Genomic DNA, 20,344 nt, shown 5'->3' with positions numbered 1-20,344 from the left:
AAAGTGTACACAAGGTGCAGGTGGCTGCCCCCCCCCACATCCCACCCTGTCTTACGGGCTATGTGGTTTCTGGGGCCTGGAGGTTTAGCTTGGTGTGAGCATTAGTTGCAAGGTCACCATGGGGAGTGTCGGCGGGGGAGAGAGGTCTGTTTTTGTACCTGCCCTCCCTGTGACGTCATGAGATGGGCTCTGGCTAACTACATCCTCCCTAGGCAGAGTGACCATCGGAGGCTGGGCACCGGGCGTACCGCTTCAAGGACCAAACATGCGTTAGACAGGGAGGGCCTCCTCTGCAGCCTGAAATCGTGGCTCATAGCAATGGAAAGTAGCAGTTTGCTTGTCATGGCGCTGCACGCCTTCAATCTCAGAGCTCGGGAGGCAGAGGTAGGGGGATCGCTGTGAGTTCAGATCGCTGTGAGTTCAAAGCCACCCCTGAGTCTCCATGGTGAATTCCAGGTCAGCCTGGGCTAGAGCAACACCCTACCTTGAAAAACCAAACACATACACAGAGAGAGAGAGAGAGAGAGAGAGAGAGAGAGAGAGAAAATAGGAATTAAAAAATATATATATTTATTTATTGGAGAGAGAGAGAATGGGCACACTAGGGCCTCCAGCCACTGCAAACAAACTCCACATGCATATGCCATCATGTGCGCCTGGCTTACATGGGATCTAGAGAATCAAACCTGGATCCTTAGGCTTTGCAGGAAAGTGCCTTAACCACGAAGCCATCCCTCCAGCCCGGAAAATTGGAATTTTAGGGAGGTGTCGCCTGCTCCGGCATGGGGTTTGTAGTTAGACCTCGTATTGTAGAGTACTAGGCAGAGAGATGAAAGGCTCTTGGGGGCTCTCAGGGGACGGGGTAGAGAAGAGAGGATGCAGTGTTGGCATCCTAGGGCACCAAAGGTGTGTAGCACTTCCTTGTCCCTCTGTCTTCTAAAAGTGCGGTGAAAGAGTCCGCATAGGTATTAGAGCAAGTCTGAAAAGCAGAGGAACAAAGTCAGAAACAAGCGTGGTTGCAGGGTGACTTGGCATGGGTGGCCCTTCATGCCGCCATCCAGCATCTGCTCCAAGACGTGGGTGAGGCAGGGCCTGGGTGAGCTGGGCTCCTACCTGGTGCAGGGAGCGAGATGGCACCATTGGGCCCCGGCCAGTTCCTTGTTCTGAACTGCAGCTGCCCTCCCACACACACCCCAGTCACCTGGGCCAGGGAGAGGGCGGGAGGAAAATGCCTGGAATTCCTTCTGGCCCCGTGCTCACTCCCCCAAAGGGAAAGTGGACCCTGGACCGCCTGAGCTGTGGACCCCCGACCATGCCCTCTGCTAGACAAGGCCCCCACCGTGTCACCAGTGAGTTTATTTAAAAACAGCTACGGAGCGATGCTGGGAGGTCTTGAGGGCCTGCAGGGTTGAGCTGAGGCCAGGGTGCACCCTCCCCCTCCCCCTCCTCAAGATCGGTTTCTGATTTGGCAAGTACTGAACCACTACTGAGCGCCAGGCGGTGGCCTCCCTGCCTTCGTGTAGCCGTTGCACCCTCACCTCGTCGTTCCTGCTGACACGTCACGTGTCCCTTGCTCTGCCTGGGAACATGGGTTCTAGACCTGGCTTCGCCTCTTCTCCCCCCACCCTCCACACTCTTTTTCCAGGCGGGATTCACTCCAGCTCTGGCTGACCTGGAACTCACTCTAACCTCAGGCTGGCCTCGAACTCATGTCAATCCTCCTACCTCAGCCTCCTAAGTGCTGGGATCAAAGACATGCACCACCAAGACTGGCTGCCTTTTTTTTTTCTTGTGCAAGCCCGGTGCCTTCCTTTTCTCCTTTCCTCTCTTCCCTCCCTCCCTTCATGTTTATGTGTGCAGAGATGCACAAGCACTTGTGTGTACGTGTGTGTGGAAATCAGAGGACAACCTCAGTTGTCGTTCCTTGGATTCTATGCTTGCTTTTTTGAATTTTCGAGGTAGGCTCTCGCTGTAGCCCAGGATGACCTAGAATTCACTTTGTAGTCTCCAGCTGGCCTCAAACTCACAGGGATCCTCCTACCTTGTCTGGGATTAAAGGCTTGTGCCACCACAACCAGCACCTACCTACCTTTTATTTTATTTTAATTTTTAGAGAGAGAATTGGCGCACCAGGGCCTCACTTCACTGTAATCGAACGCCAGATGCTTGCGCCACCTAGAGGGCACGTGCGACCTTGCACTTGCCTCACCTTTGTGCCTCTGGCTTACGTGGGATCTGGAGAGTAGAACATGGGTCCTTAGGCTTCACAGACAAGTGCCTTAACCACTAAGCCATGCATCTCTCCAGTCCTGTCTATGTTTTTTGAGATAGTGTTGTTCATTGCCATGGAGCTCACCAGTTAGGCTGGACTGGCTGGCCAGGAAGTTGTAGGATCCACTTGTCCCAGCGCTTTTGTTGGGGTTACAGGTACGCGTCACCATGCCTGGCGTTTTCCCTGAAGTTCCGGAAATCAACCCAAGCCTGCGAGGCATGCGCTTTTACCAAGTGAGCCGTCTCCCCAGCCCCGTGCTTCACGTGTAATGACAGGCCTGCCTGTGTTCCTCTCTGCACGGACTGCCTGGGTTCAATCCCAACATCCCAACTAGAGCGAGAGTCCGAAAAAGTTGCCCCTCCTTTAAGTGCCTAGTGAGTCCGTGAGCTAACTGGGGCTTTTTTTGTTTGTTTTGTTTTGTTTTCGAGGTAGGGTCTCGCTCTTGCCCAGGCTGACCTGGAATTCACTATGGAGTCTCAGGGTGGCCTCGGACTCACCGCCATCCTCCTACCTCTGCCTTCTAAGCGCTGAGATTAAAGGCGTGCGCCACCACGCCCAGCAACGAAGTGGGGTTTTGTTTTGTTTGAGGTGGGGTCTCACTCTAGCTCAGCTTGACCTGGAGCTCACTCTAGTTCCCAGGCTGGCCTTGAACCCACAGGGATCCTCCTATCTCTGCCTCCTAAGTCGTCAAGGCAGGCGCCACCACGCCCAGTTGAGCTGTGCTGTGTTTGGAAGCGCTGCGATCAGCTCTTGTCAAATATCCACCGAGCCCCTATGCCGTGGAGGCCAGGAATCCGGAAAGGCTGGGCGAGAGCAACGGCCGTGGTTTCTTCTCCAGGCAAAAAGAGCCTCTGGCACAGAAGCATCAGGCCCGCTTCAATTTCCGGGCCCGAGGGACCACATGAGCACAGGCAGAGTGAAGGAAGTATCGAGGCAGAGGCCGGCAGCTGAGTACAGAAGTGTGAACTCACCATCAGTCCACAGCTCCAACAAGGCAGGATGGAGGTTTCTCCCCACCCAGAGGAGAGAGTTTCTGCACACCGTGCAAGGCAGGGCCAGGATGAGCTGCTGCATAGGTACCAGATAGCTGAGATCCCCCAAATAGGCTCACACCTTGGTCTCAGTTTCTCCTGGCTACCTGATTGTGTATGAACGCAGGTGGCATGACCCAAGGACCCAGCTCTGTTCACCTGTCAGGGGGACTTTCCTTCAGGAAGGGGACGTTGCTTGGGAAGCCTTTGGTTCCCCCAGGGGATGAGGGTCTATCGAGGAACCCAGCACGTGTGGATGGACAGTGGTTGCCTGGAAAGTTCGGTCCAAGCGGCTGGTGTCTGGAGCTCCTGGTAGGAGCCTGGATGAGGTCTTGCTGGAGGGCTGGGTTGGAGTCGTCGGACTGGTTTTTAGAGCAGTGTTTTCTCAGCTGGGAAAAGGGTGGAAGTGTGCACAGGCCTCTCTCTCTCTCTCTTGTGGCCTCTGCAGGAAAGGGGACAGCATCAGGGTGACCAGGACCCAGATTGCATTTAGCTTTGTAACCTCAGGATATTTCAGATCCCCACTTGCAAAGTGGAAAAAAAAGAAGAAGAAAACATTAGTGTCTTCCCAGCAGGGTTCTGTCCTCATTAAATGAGCTAAAGGCCCATAAATGCTGAGCAGTCCTTGGCACACAGTAAGCCCTCAATAAATCACGTTGGCTTCATGAAGAAGGTGACAGGCAAGGGAACTCCACTCCATCCCCAAACAGGAGCCTGGCCTGCACCCTCTGCCAGCTCAGCTTTCTCTCCATCACCCTTCAGGCCTGGAAGGAAAATGAAAATATTGTCTCGTATGAATTGAGGAGCCAAGTTAAAGAATTCTGCGAGTGAACGGGCCACCTCCTCCCATGAAAGCTGTTTCCCTAACCCCGAGAACGAGACGCCTTGTCTAACAGGGTGTTTGCCTGCAGCCCCCCCAATCCCTCCTCCGTGACCCTCCTTTGACCCAGGGATGGCCTGAGTCCTGGGTCAGTTCTGGTGTTCTGGGAGACTGATAAAGGCCTCTAACCCCCCTCACCCTGTGGAATCCCAGCTATGATCTTCCAGCCATGTGGTCTCGCCAGAATCTCGGCTGCCTGAGCCAAGACGTGCCTGGCAGAATCTCAGGAGGAGCCAGCAAGGTGGTAGGTGTGTGAAAAGTGGCACTTGGGTCATCTTCCTCTCAGGGCAGGGCCATGTGGACCCCCAGGCCAGCTGCTCGGGACCGATGGAGGCAGCATGGGGCGGGGGCCAGTCAGTGGAGGAGCCCCAGGACAACTCCTGTATATGCCCCTGTTGGGGGTGACCCAGAAGAGACAGTGGAAGTCATGAGTGTAAAGCACACATGGTCTGTGGCTCCCTGACAACTCGGGGAGATGCTGAGCTGTCACTCAGAGGGCACACCAATGGCAGGTGGGTCGAAGGGCAGGAAGCCCAGCCTTTAGCGCCCTCTCCGGGGACCCTGTTCTGTAGTGTTCCGTGTCTGGTGACTGTTGAGTCCCAGTGATTCTCAGTCACAGGTGGCCTTTGGTGAGCTAGTTAGTGTCTCAGGGAGGTGCACGGCGTCATAGATAGGGCTGTCCTGTGACCTGCAGGACGTTTGACATCTCTGGCCCCTTGCTCGATTCATGCCAGCGTCCTCCTCCTCCTCATCATTCATGAATGGAAACCTGTAGGAAGACAGCCATGTCTTGACCGAGGGAGGCAGATGTGTGTGTGAGAGAGAGAGACAGAATGGGTGTGCCGGGGCCTCTAGCCACTGCCACGAACTCCGAGTGCATGCAGTACCTTGTGCATCCGGCTTTATGTGGGAACTGGGGGATTGAACCTGAGTCCTTTGGCTTTGCTGGCAAACACTTTAGCCACTAACACGTCTTTCCAGCCCTGTTTGTGTTTTTTAAACCAACTTATTTATTTGAGACAGAGAGAGAGAGAGCAACTAAAGATGGGCACGGGGTCTCTAGCCACTGCAAACGAACTCCAGATGCATGTACCACCGTGTGCATTTGGCTTTAGGTGGGTCCCGGGGAATCCAACCTGGGTCCTTACGCTTTCCAGGCAAGCGCCTTAACTGATAAGCCATCTCTCACAGCCCCTCTTGCCATGATCATGTCCTCCATCAGATAGTGTTTCTCGACCTTTCCAGAAGCTACCACCGCTCCCCGATAAGATGCTCCCCTGCCCCATTCACAGTACACAGTCTCCTCTGCTCCGTGGTGGGCACTCACCACGGGCCTAACTGTTTCTCATTTCCAGAGTTGGTAACTGCACGGGGACAGCCTGTTCTAGAATAGCTAATTATCCACAGAAGCCATCCTGTACTTTGGCCCTTGTCACATTGGTTAACACAGCCCATGGAATTCGGTATCCAGAGTGGATCAGCCTGTCATGTGTCACATGCGGCCTGTCCCTGGAGAACAGTGGACTCACTGTTTCCCACCCTGGTCAGAATCGAGCCCTGAGACTGTATCTCCTTTTTATCTTCAGCCAGTGTTTGTTGAACTCTCGTCAGCTGGCCCAGGACTCTCTCCTCTGGTCCATTCAAATGTGAAGACCTGAAAATTTAAAAGACACTAATTTCTTATTAATTTTGGCCCATGTTTCCTATCTGGGTGATCGAGTCTAATCCTGTTGTTACGATAGGATGCCATCCTCCCATTTCACACTCATGTTTTTGTTTTTTTGTTTGTTTGTTTTTCGAGGTAGGGTCTCGCTCTAAGAGAGACTGACCTGGAATTCACTATTCAGTCTCAGGCTGGTCTCGAACTCACAGACGTTCTCCTGCCTCTGCCTCCCAAGTGCTGGGATTAAAGGCGTGCGCCACCACAGCCCAGCTAATCACGCTCATCTTTAATTCTGCGTCCTCTGCCCTTGGGAATTGGTAAGATGATGTTCTGATTGTGCCCTCTGAGTCAAACTCCGAAGACACAAGACCATTGGCGTGACCTTGAAGGACCTGGTCCAGCTTGGTAATGACCAGTATGGTTCCAGGGTGTTTGGCTACCTTTGCATGGTCCTAGCTGTTGCTGGCCCTGGCTCTTCCCTTTCTGTCCTGTCCTCAAGTGCACGTTGAGTTGAGGCCCCTCTGTCTGCCCTGCAGACTGCCTTGAGCACAAAATAAATAGAAGCAGGCGATGCACCTTACTGAGCATGTCTACTTCTCTGATGAAGATTCCAGACGTTCACTTCTCCCCATTCTGAAGTCTTCAGAAGCTGAGTACGGTAGTGTACACCTGTAATCCCACCCTTGGGAGCGGGGTGTGGTGGTGCATGCCTTTAATCCCAGCACTCGGGAGGCAGAGGTATGAGGATCACTGTGAGTTCGAGACCACCCTGAGACTAACATAGAGAATTCCAGGTCAGCCTGGGCCAGAGTGAGACCCTACCTTGAAAAAAACCAAAAAATTAAAAAACAAAATAAAACAAAACAAAAAGCCAGCTTGGGCTGCATATCAAGATGTTGTCTCAAAACAAACAAACAAAAAAACCAAGATTGCAAAGAGTTTATGTTTGCTCCCCAAGTGTTTTGCTAGTTTGTGTTGGTTTTGTAAAAATAAGGATATGTTGTCTGGACATCCTTCTCATTGCCCATAATTCCATGGAGATAAACAGAGGTGGTGTGACCCACTGCCATCCTTGATCAGTGATTCAGTTTCCTCTTAAAGATTTTCCTATATGTATATTTTTTATTTTGCTCGTAGTGTTCTTTTCTGGGTTTTTTTTTTTTTTTTTTGCTTATTGTGTTTTGTTTTACACATTTTATTTATTTAGTTATTCATTTATTTGAGAGAGAGAGAGAAAGAGAATGGGCACACCAGGGCCTCTAGCCACTGCAAACAAAGTCTAGACACATGTGCCACCTGGCTTATGCATCTGGCTTATGTGGGTCCTGGGGAATCGAACTAGGGTCCTTTGACTTTGCAGGCAAATGCCTTAACCGCTAAGCCATCTCTCCAGCCCTGTGTTTTGGTTGTGAGACAGGATCTCTAGCTCAGGCTGGCCTTAAACTCGGCATCTTCCTGCCTTCATCTCGTGAGTGCTGGGATTCACAGGCGGGCACCACACACCCAGTTTATGATTTATGCGGTAGCGGGGTGGGGATCGAACCCAAGAATCCATGAGTGGTAGGTGAGCACCCTACCAACTCAAGTACCATCCCCAGCCCATCTTATATGTTGGATCTGTTTTGTTTTCGGCTGTCTGCTTGGCGATCTCTCTCTGAGACAGCACATGGGGGCAGAGGGGAGCCGCATGGTCCTGTCCCCTCTGCCATCTGGTTTTCGTCGACACACAGGACCCTACTATTTCCTCATTTTCCTGCTTCCGACAGAGAGGTTTTTCAAAGCCTTTAGGGGCTGGGACGTGACTCAGTGACCCGAGTGGTCACCCAGCATGTGTGAGATCCTGGGTTTGATTCCCAGCACTGAAGAAACAGCCTGTGGGATGGTTCTTGTGAGTTTCGTGGCCTGCTGGCATCTAAATGTCTTCTGGTTATCTCAGTGATAAAGTGAGTTGTCTGGAAGAATGAGCTTTCTGAGGACAGGGGCCCCCCTGGCTAAATGCCCCTGTTTTCCATACCCCCCCCACCCGTGCTTGGGAAATGCCGGAGGAGACAGGGCAGCAAACAGCATGTGGTTTGATGGCGTGTCAGGCAAACATGCCATCATGGAAAATTCTTCCCAGAGTGTGTAGATCCATTTACACGGGGCTCCACCGCCTCTGCAAACCGTGCATTCCTTCAGCACCGTCCACCCGTTCCCTTCTTCCCACCAAACCTCAGTCATGCTCCGGGTGGCTTAGAAATACAGTTTTCCCACCTCCGCCCTGTTTCCATGCCTCCCTCCCTCTTCTCTTTCCCGCTGGCCTTGGCTTGGGTTTTATGGGCAGTTTGGCTGAGTGCCTGGTCTCTTGTCTGGCTAGGTCATCCCGGGGCTATCCTCGAGTGGCAGGACTTGAACCCCAGATTTAGAACCTCTTATGGTAGGTGGAACTGAGTAAAAGCTAAAAACTGAAGGGTGGGTGTGGTGGTTTGATTCAGGTGTCCCCCATAAACTCAGGTGTTGTGAATGCTGGGTTGCCAGCTGATGGAGATTTGGGAATTAACACCTCCTGGAGGCCGTGTATTGTTGGGGACAGGATTATGAGTGTTATAGGCAGTGTCCCCTTGCCAGTGTTTGGCACACTCTCTTGGTGCTGTGGTCCACCTGATGTTGTCCAGGGGCTGATGTCCACCCTCTGCTCATGTAGTTGTTTTCCCCTGCCATCGTGGAGCTTCCCCTCGAGGCTCTAAGCCAAAGTAAATCCTTTTTTTCCAAAAGCTGCTCTTGGTCGGGTGACTTCTACCAGCAATGTGAACCTGACTGCAGCAGTGGGGTAAGGCTGGAAGGAAGGTGGAACTAAGTTTGACACCTCAGGATTCCTGGAGCCGATGCCACAGTTCCCCTGCCCACTGTCCTTAGTTGCCGGAAGCTCTGTGGGCACAATTTTGAACCACCCCAAAATATTACCTTCTCGTTGCTGGTACAGAGCACCCAACCAAAAGCTGATGGGAGGAAAATTTGTATTTTGGCTTAAAATGTCAAGGGGAAGCTCCATGATGGCAGGGGAAGGCATGGCATGAGCAGAGGCTGGACGTCACCTCTGCCACAGCAGGTGGAAAACACCAGGAGAGTGAACCTAACTCTAGCAAGGGGGCGCTGGCTACCACACCCCTACACCCACCCCCAGTAACACACCTCCTCCGGTAAGCCAGACGTACAAAAGTGGGCAAGCGCAAGGTCACACATGCCCACTAGGTGGCGCAAGCATCTGGAGTTCGACAGTAGTGGCTGAGGCCCTGGTGTGCCAATTCTTCCTCTCTCTCTCTCATGCTCGTTCTCTCTAAAATAAAATATATAATTAAAAAGAAAAAGGGTACAGGGAAGGAAAGCCTGGTGAAGGAAAAGGCATGTGAGAGTCCTTGGCCGCCTCGGAATTGGGATGGTTAGATGGGGACACTGTGGATCAGGGTCTCATGTAACCCAGACTGGTTTCCAGCTCACTATGTAGCCAAAGCTGACCTTGAACTAATGAGCTTCCTGTCTCCGCCTCCCAAGGGCTGAGTGCCCGGTTTACGGGCATGCGCCGCCACACTTGGTTCTATACGGCGCTAAGAACTGAGCTGAGGGCTTTGTCCATTCTGGTCAAGCACTCTGGATGAAAGCGCTTCTAAGGAGTTTGATCCAGGGGTCTATGGGGAGTCTAGAAAAGTCCTTGAACCCCAAACCCTGAGTTCATGTTTGTGTTTAAACCAAAGGATTGGACAAATCAAACTGAGAAGGATAATGATTAAATTATTCTATTTATTTAGGGAAGTACAAAGGGAAGGACAATTGATACACCCATGTGGTCTCAGAGCCCATGTGGTGGGCCTGGAAGAAACTTGAAAAGAAGGAGGGGCAGGAGGGGGTCAAGAGGGGTCGAGGGGGCTCTCCCCTCCCCTCAGCCCACCTAGGTCAGGAAGAGAGACTTTACCAGAACCTGCAGGTTCAGGAGTGATAAATGGGCCGCCAAGGAAGAGCTTGTCCCCAGTAAGGGTTTTTATAACCTTGTTATAAGGGGAGACTTCACCTCTGGAGAGCCAGGGTGAGGGCTGATTGGTCTGGGCTAGGAGCCAGCCCAGGAATAGGCCAGCCCCCCATGCCAGGATTAGATTTAAATATTTATTTATTTATTTATATTTAGTTGACAGAGGGGGGAGAGAGAGAGAGAATGGGTGCACCAGGACCTCCAGCTACTGCACAGGAACTCCAGATGCATGCGCACCTTGTGCGTCTGGCTTACGTGGGTCCTAGGGAATCGAACCTGGGTCCTTTGGCTTTGCAGGCAAGCGCCTTAACCGCTAAGCCATTCCTCCAGCCCCAGGATTTGATTCCAAATTTAAGAAAGGTGACCTCCCTCCCAGGAGGGGCTCAGGTTATTTGTGGAAAAGCAGATCTAGGGAAGTCCGTTAGGTAAGAGGCAAGGAGAAGCCAGCTTCTCTGATCTCTGGCCAAGTGGAGGCTGCAAGAGCAGACATTCCTGCCTTTACTTTTGGGGCTCAGTCACCCTCAACTCCCTAACAAAGCTACCTTGGCTCCCTCTCACCTTCTCTCAGAAAGCATCTAAGGACAGCCCAGGTTCTGGTCTTCATTATTGCTCTCCCCTCAGGTGGTGTCTGATGCCGCTGACCAGGGCGTGGCCATCACAGGCAACCAGACCTTCAACAACTGGAACTGGCCGAACGCGATGATCTTCGCAGCCACGGTCATCACCACCATCGGTGAGTCCCTCAGCCCTTCGGGAGGTCCGCCTTCTCTTCTGTTCTTTCCTTTTCTCTTCTATTCTTTTTCTCTTTTCCTTTCCTTTCTTTTCTTTTTCTTTTTTTGTATTTTATTTATCTCTCTTATTTATTCATTTGAGACAGAGAGAGAGAGAGAGAGAGAGAGAGAGAATGGGCGCGCCAGGGACTCCAGCCACTGCAAACAAACTCCAGACACGTGCGCCCCCTTGTGCATCTGGCTTACGTGGGACCTAGACGATCAAGCCCGGGTTCTTACATATGGCAGGCAAGCACCTTAACTGCTAAGCCATCTCCCCAGCCCAGGAGATCCACTTTCTTACCTCCATCCCTCAGAGCTGTGCAGGAGTTCAGCTGTCGGGATCCGGTCTTGTTGGGGATCTTAAAAACCCATCAGTGATACCTGTCCTTTTGATTAGGGAGGACTATAGTAGGCCCTGGTCATGCCCATGGGATGGTTTCTTACACTCTTTGGGCAGACACAGTGACAATTCCCTGATGTCCAAAGCTGTGTAGGAAGTTGGGCAGGTTGCTTGCTGTACATGCCTTATTTTTTTTCAAAGATCTATTTTATTTATTTATTTATTTTCTAGGGACAGAGAGAGAGAGAATGGGGGCACCAGGGCTTCCAGCCACTGCACACGAACTCCAGTCGCATGCAGCAACATGTGCATATGGCTTACATGGGACCTGGAGAATCGAACCTGGCTCCTTAGGCTTCGCAGGCATGCACCTTAACTGCCAAGCCATCCCTCCAGCCCTACATGCCTTTTTAAAATGTATTTTTATAATCTTGTTGACTGCACCAGAAATCAGTGGCTTCAAATGCCAGTCACTCTTTTTTTAATTATTATTTTTTGAATTTTTTTGTTTATTTTATTTATTTATTTGAAAGCTATAGACAGAGAGAGAGAGAGAGAGAGAGAGAGAGGGAGAGGGAGAGGGAGAATGGATGTGCCAGGGCTTCCAGCCACTGCAAACGAACTCAGATGCTTGCGCCCCGTTGTGCATCTGGCTAACGTGGGTCCTGGGGAATCAAGCCTTGAACCGGGGTCCTTAGGCTTCACAGGCAAGCGCTTAACCGCTAAGCCATCTTAGCTGGTGGTTCTGGTGTGTCATCTCTACCATGCAGCGGTCAGATGGTGACCTGGTCCTGACTCTCAGGATGCCTCCTGCCATCTTGGCTGGGAATGAAAACATGGGGCCTCCGCACATGGCCCTTTCATGAGCATGGCAGCCAGGCTCTGGGAGGGAGACGCCCCAACATGAGCATTTCCAGAGGATCAGCGGGAAAGGCAGCAGGCTCCTTACAATTCAGCTTTTCCTGCATCGCTTCCCCTGTTCCGCGACCAGCAAGGTACAGAAACCTAGATCCAGAGACTTCACCTTGCAGTCACCATCGCCTCAGGACAGCAGGGATCGAGAGTGGCCATCCCCGGAGACAGTTCCCCACAGCGCTTCGGGGTGTCGACCCTGAGTGGCTGTCTTTGTTGCATTTGTCAAGCCGTATGCACCGGTGGGGCACCTGCCGACGGTGGGGGCTTGGTCTTTGCCGGCGGAGGGCTCCCAGTGCCAGCACAAAGGGGGAATCAAAGTCCTTTCCATCATGATTAGCTTGTAAAGGATCGTGGCTGGAGAGTGCTTAAGAGAGATAGCCTAGGATCAGTTGATCTTAGAGAGTAGACCTCCCACAAGTGCTCTCTTGCGCTCTCTCTCTCTCTCTCTCTCTCTCTCTCTCTCTGTGGGGGGGGGTGGTGTAGGTCAGAGCCCGGCTGTGGTGTGGATTTGCCACTCCTCCTATCGTTGACCCTTAACTCTCTGTCTTCCTTCCTCCTCAGGTTATGGTAACGTGGCTCCCAAGACCCCAGCTGGGCGCCTCTTCTGTGTCTTCTATGGCCTTTTCGGGGTGCCATTGTGTCTGACGTGGATCAGTGCCCTGGGCAAGTTTTTCGGGGGACGTGCCAAGAGGCTGGGCCAGTTCCTCACCAGGAGAGGCGTGAGCTTGGTAAGTCCCCAAGTCTAGAAGCAGAGTCGGGGCAGGAGATGGAGCCTGACGGGCCACGGAAGGTCAGGAGGGTGGCGATGCCGGGGAAGTTTGTAGCTCAGTGGCAGGGCGCACGCCCAACATGCACAGGGTCTTGGGGGAGGTGGCTGAGCAGTTAAAGGCTCTTGCTTGCAAAACCGGCCAGTCCAGGTTCGATTCCCCAGGATCCATGCAAAGCCGGATGCACAAAGTAGCGCCTGCATCTGGAGTTCATTCACAGCAGCAAGAAGCCCTGGCATAATCATTATGCTCATTCTCTCTCTCTCAAACTAATATTTAAAAACAGAAGGGCTGGAGAGATGATTTAGTGGTTAAGGTACTTGTTTGAAAAACCTAAGGACCCAGACTTGATTCCCCAGTACCCATGTAGCCAGATGCACAAAGTGATGCATACATCTGGGCTAGAGGCCCTCGTACACTTTCTCTCTCTACCTCTCTCTCTGCTTGCAAATAAGTAAAATAATAATAATAATAGTAAAATAACACTAGGGCTGAAGAGATGACTTAGCAGTGAAGGTGCTTGCCTGTGAAGCCCAGAGACCCAGGTTTAATTCCCAAGTACCCACATAAGCCAGATGTGCAAGGTTGCATACACATCTAGAGATCACCTGCAGTGGCTACAGGCTCTGGCGTATCTCTCTCTTTCTCTCAAATAAATAAATAAGTAAAATGTAAAGATTAAAAATTAGGGCTAGGGGAATGGCTTAGTGGTTAAAGTGCTTGCCTACAAAGCCAAAGGACCCAGGTTCAATTCCCCAGGACCCACGTTGGCCAGATACACAAGGGGGCGCATGTGTCTGGAGTTCATTTGCAGTGGCTGGAGGCCCTGGCGCGCCCACTGTCTCTCTCTCCCTCCCTCCTTCTCTATCAAATAAATAAGTAAAATAGGGCTGGAGAGATGGCTTAGCGGTTAAGCGCTTGCCTGTGAAGCCTAAGGACCCCGGTTCAAGGCTCGGTTCCCCAGGTCCCACGTTAGCCAGATGCACAAGGGGGCGCACGCATCTGGAGTTCATTTGCAGAGGCTGGAAGCTCTGGCGCGCCCATTCTCTCTCTCTCTCTCCCTCTATCTGTCTTTCTCTCTGTGTCTGTCGCTCTCAAATAAATAAATAAATTTTTTTTTAAAAAAAGGCAAAATAAAATATTAAAAAATAAATAAATAACACTAAGAAATTTTAAAATAGCTACCAAGAAATGTCATATAACATGTAGGCACATATGAAATATCTCTTTAAAAGAAGTGTTGGGACAGGCAGCTCTGGTTTTATTAGGCGTGTTCCTCCCCCCTCTTTCCTGGGCATTGAACCTTCTGGGCTCCGTGCCCAGCTGGCCCCTCTTACTGCCAGTCCAGTCTTATGGATGTCCCTGTCTTGACTTGCTCTCCCTCCACCTCACCAGCGGAAGGCGCAGATCACATGTACGGCCATCTTCATCGTGTGGGGCGTCCTGGTCCACCTGGTGATCCCGCCGTTCGTGTTCATGGTGACGGAAGAGTGGGACTACATCGAAGGCCTTTATTACTCCTTCATCACCATCTCCACCATCGGCTTCGGGGACTTCGTGGCTGGTGAGTCCCTGGTTGTCCAGTTCCATTACGGCCACCTTTTGCCGGGAGGCGTCCTCCTCTCCTCTCTTGTTTTTTTATCTTTTGGTTTTGGAGGTAGGGTCTCGCTCTAGCCCAGGCTGACCTGGAATTCACTGTGTAGTCTCAGGCTGGCCTCAAACTCACGGCGATCCTCCTACCTCTGCCTCCCCGAGTGCTGGGATTAAAGGCATGTGCCACCACACCCGGCTTTCCCCTCTTGATTTTTAAAAAAAATATTTTTATTATTTAGTTTTATTTATTTGCACGCAGAGAGAGAGAGAGCGAAGAGAGACAGATAAGAGAGAGAATGGGCACGCCAGGGCCTCCAGCCACTGCGAGTGAACTCCAGACTCATGTGCCCCTTGTGCATCTGGCTTATGTGGGAATTGAACGTGGGTCCTTTGGCTTCGCAGGCAAATGCCTTAACCGCTAAGCCATCTCTCCAGCCCACCTCTCTTGATTTTTTAAGTCTCTGATCTCTCCTGTTGTCTTTCCCAGATCCCCCAATTTGTTTGGGTTCACCTTCCTGCCTGAACAATTTGGGTCTATTTCTAGAGAGGCTCCCCTCCAAACTGGGCCGGGGGTACCTCCCTCCCACCGCAAAGTAGCCTGGCATCCCTCACAGAGCGGGGGGCTGGCGGGGCCTGGCCTGTTGGCTCACAGGCCTTGTCCTTGCAGCACGCAGCTCCCAGACAAGGGAGTCCTTTTCCACGCTGCTCTGCCCCCTCGGAACTGCACTCCTCCTCCTCCTCCTCCTCCTCAGCTTAATCCCCAGAGGCAATGAGGTTCTTTGTCTCCCCTTTGCCATCCACCCCCATCACCCACCCAGGCAAGGAGCCCGGGGCCTGCACAACCTCTTGGTTCTTAATCCTCCTGACACCCCGGCCGACCCACGGCCTGTTCCCTGCGGGCCAGCGCGCTCTCTGTTAACCTCCACCTCTGCCCCAGGGCCCTCTGGTCTTCATCCCAGCTGCTTCTCTGGAGGGCAGCGGGAGGGCAGACCACTGCCCCGTTGTGTGAGGAATGCTGCGAGAGGGCAGCTGAGTGAGTGGAGGGCACAGGAAGGAGCAGTGTGAACACCCCTGACCCCGGCTCACTGGGGCCTGCCTGCTCTCTGGACATAAATTTAGAGGCATAACCCTGCCATTGTCCAGTCCCTGAGGCCCAGGGCCAGTGAAGGAGAAGCCTGTGGTGTTAGGGAACCCTTTTTAGCCATACCTCTTAGCTCCAGTGAGACAGTCTTCCATCTGTAGAACTGATAAAAGTAGTCATAATAATAAGTCGCTACACAGCACTCAATGCAAATTCCCGAGGGCGGAGGGCTAAGGGCAGTGCTCAGGCTTTGATGGTCAGGAGATTCAAGCAAGGGTGACAGCATCTTTCAGATAGAGGACCTCTTAAGTCACAGCCTCTGCCCCCCGTCCAGAGGGACCCTAATCAGAACCCTCTTTTAGTCCCTTCTCCAAGGTTCTTCCCGTTGTGGGGCAAGGTAGGTATAGATAGATCAACATGGCTTTAAGTTTAAGTCATGAAAGAAGTCTGTATTTTTAAAACATGTTTTTATTTATTTGAGAGACAGGGAGTAGAGGGAGGAAGGGAAGGGAGGGAGTGAGAGAGAGAGAGAGAAATGGGTGCGCCAGGGCTTCCAGTCATAGCAAATTCCAGAAGCATGCACCACCTTGTGCATCTGGTTTACGTGGGTCCTGGGGAATCAAACCTGGGTCCTTTGGCTTTGCAGGCAGGCACCTTAACCACTAAGCCATTTCTCCAACACAAGACGTCATGAAAGATGTCTTAAGTAACCCTGAAAGGTAGGAGAACTGTGTGAGATATGGGGTGACACCAGGTAAGGGCAGGCCTCGGGAGACTGGGTAGAACCATCCAGGCCAATGGAAAAGCTACCCAGAGGCGAGGGTGGGCCGCACTTTGGAGGAGGAGAGACAGCTCAGAATATTTCCAGGCAGGTCAGTGCTCCGTGGGTCATCACGACCCAACCGCCAGCATCGTTTATAGTAAACCAGTGAGTTTATCCCCAGCACCGAGGCTGCCAGCACCCCTGACACGGAGTTTCCATCCCATGGTTTTTGATTATATATTTTTGACAGTCTCACTTGTCCATGTATTTTGCTTATACTTACATATAATGTAATTTGATCATATTCACCCTCCAACACCCTCGCTTCTCCCCTTCCCACTTCTTCTTCCTGGCTAATCCCTTCTTACTTTCATGTCTTTGTGTGTGTGTGTGTGAGAGAGAGAGAGAGAGTTAAATTGGGGCTGCTTGCATAAGCCTGGGTGAGGGTATTATTTACTGAATGAAGCATGGGCCCACTGATTATACCACTGAAGAACATGCCTCCCTCGCCTCCCCCAGCAACCATTAACTGCCAAGAGCTGCTTTGGGAGGAGCGGTCTGCTCCATTTTTACTGAACTATGATACCCACCAGCTGGACAGAGCAGAGAAGTGTGATGAAAAAGCACCTATGAGCTGTTTCTCTCTCTTTTTTTTTTTTTAAAATTTAAACATTTATTTATTTATTTTCAAGCAGAGAGAGGGAGAGAAAGGAAAAAAACTGGGCACACCAGGGCCTCCAGCCACTGTAAACGAACTCCAGATGCACACGTCATTTTGCGCGTCTGGATTTACGTGGGGACTGGGGAATCGAACCCCGGGTCGTTAGCCTTCGCAGGCCAGTGCCTTAACCTCTGAGCCATCCCTCCAGCCCCTGGGCTGTTTCTTGGCCTGTGTGTCATTTACCTCACAGTCCTCTGGGAGCCCCTTGGCTCCCCTGACCCCACCAGTGGCCACTTTTCAGAAGTTGAGGACAACGGGGCTCAGAGATGGACAGGGCAGGGGCCCCAGTCCCTCGGGAAGATGCTGGGTGAGGTTTACGCAGGGCCTCAGACAGCCCCTTCCCTGAACGCCACCGCCGACCGCTGCGTGCGACGTGCGGTGTCTGTCGCTTGGCCATTGCTGTTGACGCGCTTCTTGCTGACCCTCGCAGGTGTGAACCCCAGCGCCAATTACCACGCCCTGTACCGCTACTTTGTGGAGCTCTGGATCTACCTGGGGCTGGCCTGGCTGTCCCTCTTCGTGAACTGGAAGGTGAGCATGTTTGTGGAGGTGCACAAAGCCATCAAGAAGAGGCGGCGGCGGCGGAAGGAGTCCTTCGAGGGCTCCCCACACTCTCGGAAGGCCCTGCAGGTGGCCGGCAGCGCCGCCTCCAAGGACGTCAACATCTTCGGCTTCCTGTCTAAGAAGGAGGAGACCTATAATGACCTCATCAAGCAGATCGGAAAGAAGGCGATGAAGACGAGCGGGGGTGGGGACAGGGTCCCGGGACCCGGACCCGGGCTGGGGACACCTCAAGGGGGTGGACTGACCGCCATCCCCACATCCCTCGCCCCGTTGGTGGTCTACTCAAAGAACCGAGTGCCCAGCTTGGAAGAGGTCTCCCAGACTCTCAGGAGCAAAGGCCATGTGTCGAGACCCCCCGGCGAGGAGGCTGGGGTGCAGGCGCCCCTCGCCGACAGCTCCCCGACCTCGGAGGTGTTCATTAACCAGCTGGATCGCATCAGCGAGGAGGGTGAGCCGTGGGAAGCCCTGGACTACCACCCCCTCATCTTCCAGGACGCCAACATCACCTTCGAGAACGAGGAGACCGGCCTCTCGGACGAGGACACGTCCAAGTCCTCGCTGGAGGACAACCTGGCCGGCGAGGAGCAGCCCCAGGCGGGGCCCGCGGCCGAGGCGCCCCTGCACATGGGCGAGTTCCCGTCGTCGGACGAGTCCACCTTCACCAGCACCGAGTCGGAGCTGTCCGTGCCTTACGAGCAACTGCTCAACGATTTCAGCAAGGCAGACAGCCCCCGGGGCACGTGAGCCGGGCTGGCTCCCCACCCCACCACCGCCGATGACTTTCCCCCAGCCGCCCCCCAACCCAGGGCGTCCCGTGACGGCCAGACCCTGGGGAGAGCCATCGCCGGAACCGGGAGTGGGGGGCCAGGGGCCAGCCTCTCTTTTTCTGTCCCCTCCAGTCGGTTGGCACAGGCTCGGGACAGGCCTCCACTCCGCAGCGTAGTGATACCCTTGGCCACGAGCCCCCCCCCCACCTGCCTGGCAGGTGTATTTGATGTTCAGAGTCGTGTGGGCTCTATCTATCACTGACCCTGGGGGCCCAGGCCTATCTCATAGGTCTGCCCCCTGTCTTTTTTGTTTGTTTGTTTTTTGATTGAATGTCACACGGTTAGCTGAGGCTGGGAGCCTCGCTATTTGACAACGCCAGTATTTGAGCGCAACTCCTGGGTGCCTGGCTGGCATTGAGCTTTGTGCCTGGCTGGCACTGAGCTAGACACTTTCGGGAGCAGGAAGGAGGATCGTCGTAAGATCCAGGGTCGTCCTGTCGGAGTTCTGAAGTGTCCCCGGCAGGCACAGCTACGGTGGGGGGGCCAGGCTCTCTCCCTGCCCCAGCACCCCATCTGCCCATCCACACAGCATGGCTGTGCCTGTCAGGTCTTGACTGCCAACCTCAGTAAGGGCGGGAGGCCTAAGAGGGAAGGGGAATGAAGAAATGGAACAGGGGAACTGAAGATGGTGACCGGCCCTGTCCTTACCCCAGAGCCGCGTCTCATCGCAGACTCGGTGGGAGCAACGGCAGGCACGGGGCTCCCTGTGTCCCGGGAGTGTGAGGAGAAGAGAGGGGTGGCCGGGCATGGGCTACGGCTACCCCTCGGGTCCCTTCCTGGTACAAGTGCATGCCCCAGCCCTGGCCTGGGTGCCCACAGTGCCACCCTGCCATGTCGTCTCACTGCCCCGGGACTCCCTCGTAACCCCTCCCAGCTGTGCCCCCTGCTCCTCCGCTAGGGGGGCTGGCCCCCGAGTGAGGCCCAAACTGTGAATTGAACTCTCTCCAGCTACTGTACGGTGGGTGTGGGTGCGTGTGCCGGCGAGTGCGTGAATGTGTGCGAGAAAGAAAAGCCTTTGGGCTGGGGGAGAATAAGGAATGTGAAGTTGTGCCCAGGCTGTGGATATATTTGTTTTCCGAGGGTTGGGGGACAACCAGCCGCTGTCAGAGCCCTTGGGCTTCCAGGGTCGCTCACCCTCCGACCAGCCCACTCTGCCTCGAGATGTCTGTGTCATTTTGTTCAACGAACTGCTGTTTCTGTACGTGGGGTCTGTCGTTGGCCTGAGAGCCGGTGGTTCACAGAGCAGGATCCCAGGGAGCGGGCTGTCTGCCATGCGCTCTCATGCCTCCCCGGGGCATCCGGCGCCACCGGGCCTTTGGGGATGGCATGACGTCATGAGCCAAGGCCCCATGCAGACTTGGCGAGGGGCCAGTGGTGACAGGTGGCTGAAGGTGGGGAGGGGCGCCCCCACAGGTGGCCGGATGCTGGGTTGGGGGGCTGGAGGCACAAGGTCCCCACCTACCTGATAACCTGTTGCCTCGGCCCCTTCCCCACCCGTGTACGCTTGGCTGTGGAGCACACAGAGCCAGAACCCCACTCGTGTGGCACCAGCGAGGGTGTGCGCCTACATGCCCTCCCCCCCCCCCCCGCCAGATTGCTGAAGTTACGGAAAAACCAGAGCTGGCCTGGGTGGGGGAGGGGGAGAGGAGCAGCCCGGGTCCTGGGAAAAGTGTCTCCCGCCGCTGTGATTCCACTGTGTGCACGTATACTGGTAAGGATGGCAAATGTAATTTATTTTAACATTTTTTTTTTATCAATAAAACATGAACTGGCAAGCTTGGTGTGTGCTGTCGGGGGGGGGGGGGGCTGGAGGAAGGGTAGCGTGGAACACAGGGTTGGTCTGGGGGGTTATGGGAATCTGGGGGACAGGACAGAGCAAGGAGGACTCAGGACAGGCTGACCTCTAGAGGAATGCTGGAGAGATGGCTTAGCTGTTAAGATGCTCGCTTGCCTGAAAGGCCAGGTTGGATTCCCAAGTGCCCACGTAAAGCCAGATGCCCCAAAGTGGCACATGTATCTGGAATTTCTTGGCAATGGCAAGAAGCCCTGGTGTGCCCTCGCTGCTTACAAATAAATTTTTGTTGGTTTGAGGTAAGGTCTCACCCTATCCCGGGCTGACCTGGAATTCACAGTGTAGTCTCAGGCTGGCCT

At 53.5% G+C, this 20,344-nt stretch overlaps 1 protein-coding gene across 1 annotated transcript in view; it reads left to right on the top strand.

The window, feature by feature from the left end:
* Kcnk5 (potassium two pore domain channel subfamily K member 5) overlaps positions 1-19,968 on the top strand; it is a 55,318-nt gene extending 35,350 nt beyond the window's left edge. The window contains exons 2-5 of the mRNA XM_045157489.1: positions 10,471-10,582; positions 12,439-12,605; positions 14,040-14,208; positions 17,233-19,968. Coding sequence (XP_045013424.1) covers positions 10,471-10,582; positions 12,439-12,605; positions 14,040-14,208; positions 17,233-18,110 — 1,326 coding nt within the window. The 3' untranslated portion in view covers positions 18,111-19,968. The remainder of the gene's footprint in view (positions 1-10,470; positions 10,583-12,438; positions 12,606-14,039; positions 14,209-17,232) is intronic.
* The last annotated feature ends 376 nt before the right edge of the window (positions 19,969-20,344 follow it).

Source organism: Jaculus jaculus, chromosome 8 (genome assembly GCF_020740685.1).
Source record: "Jaculus jaculus isolate mJacJac1 chromosome 8, mJacJac1.mat.Y.cur, whole genome shotgun sequence".
Lineage (NCBI taxonomy): Eukaryota > Metazoa > Chordata > Mammalia > Rodentia > Dipodidae > Jaculus > Jaculus jaculus.
This window is presented reverse-complemented; position numbering and strand designations above follow the sequence as displayed.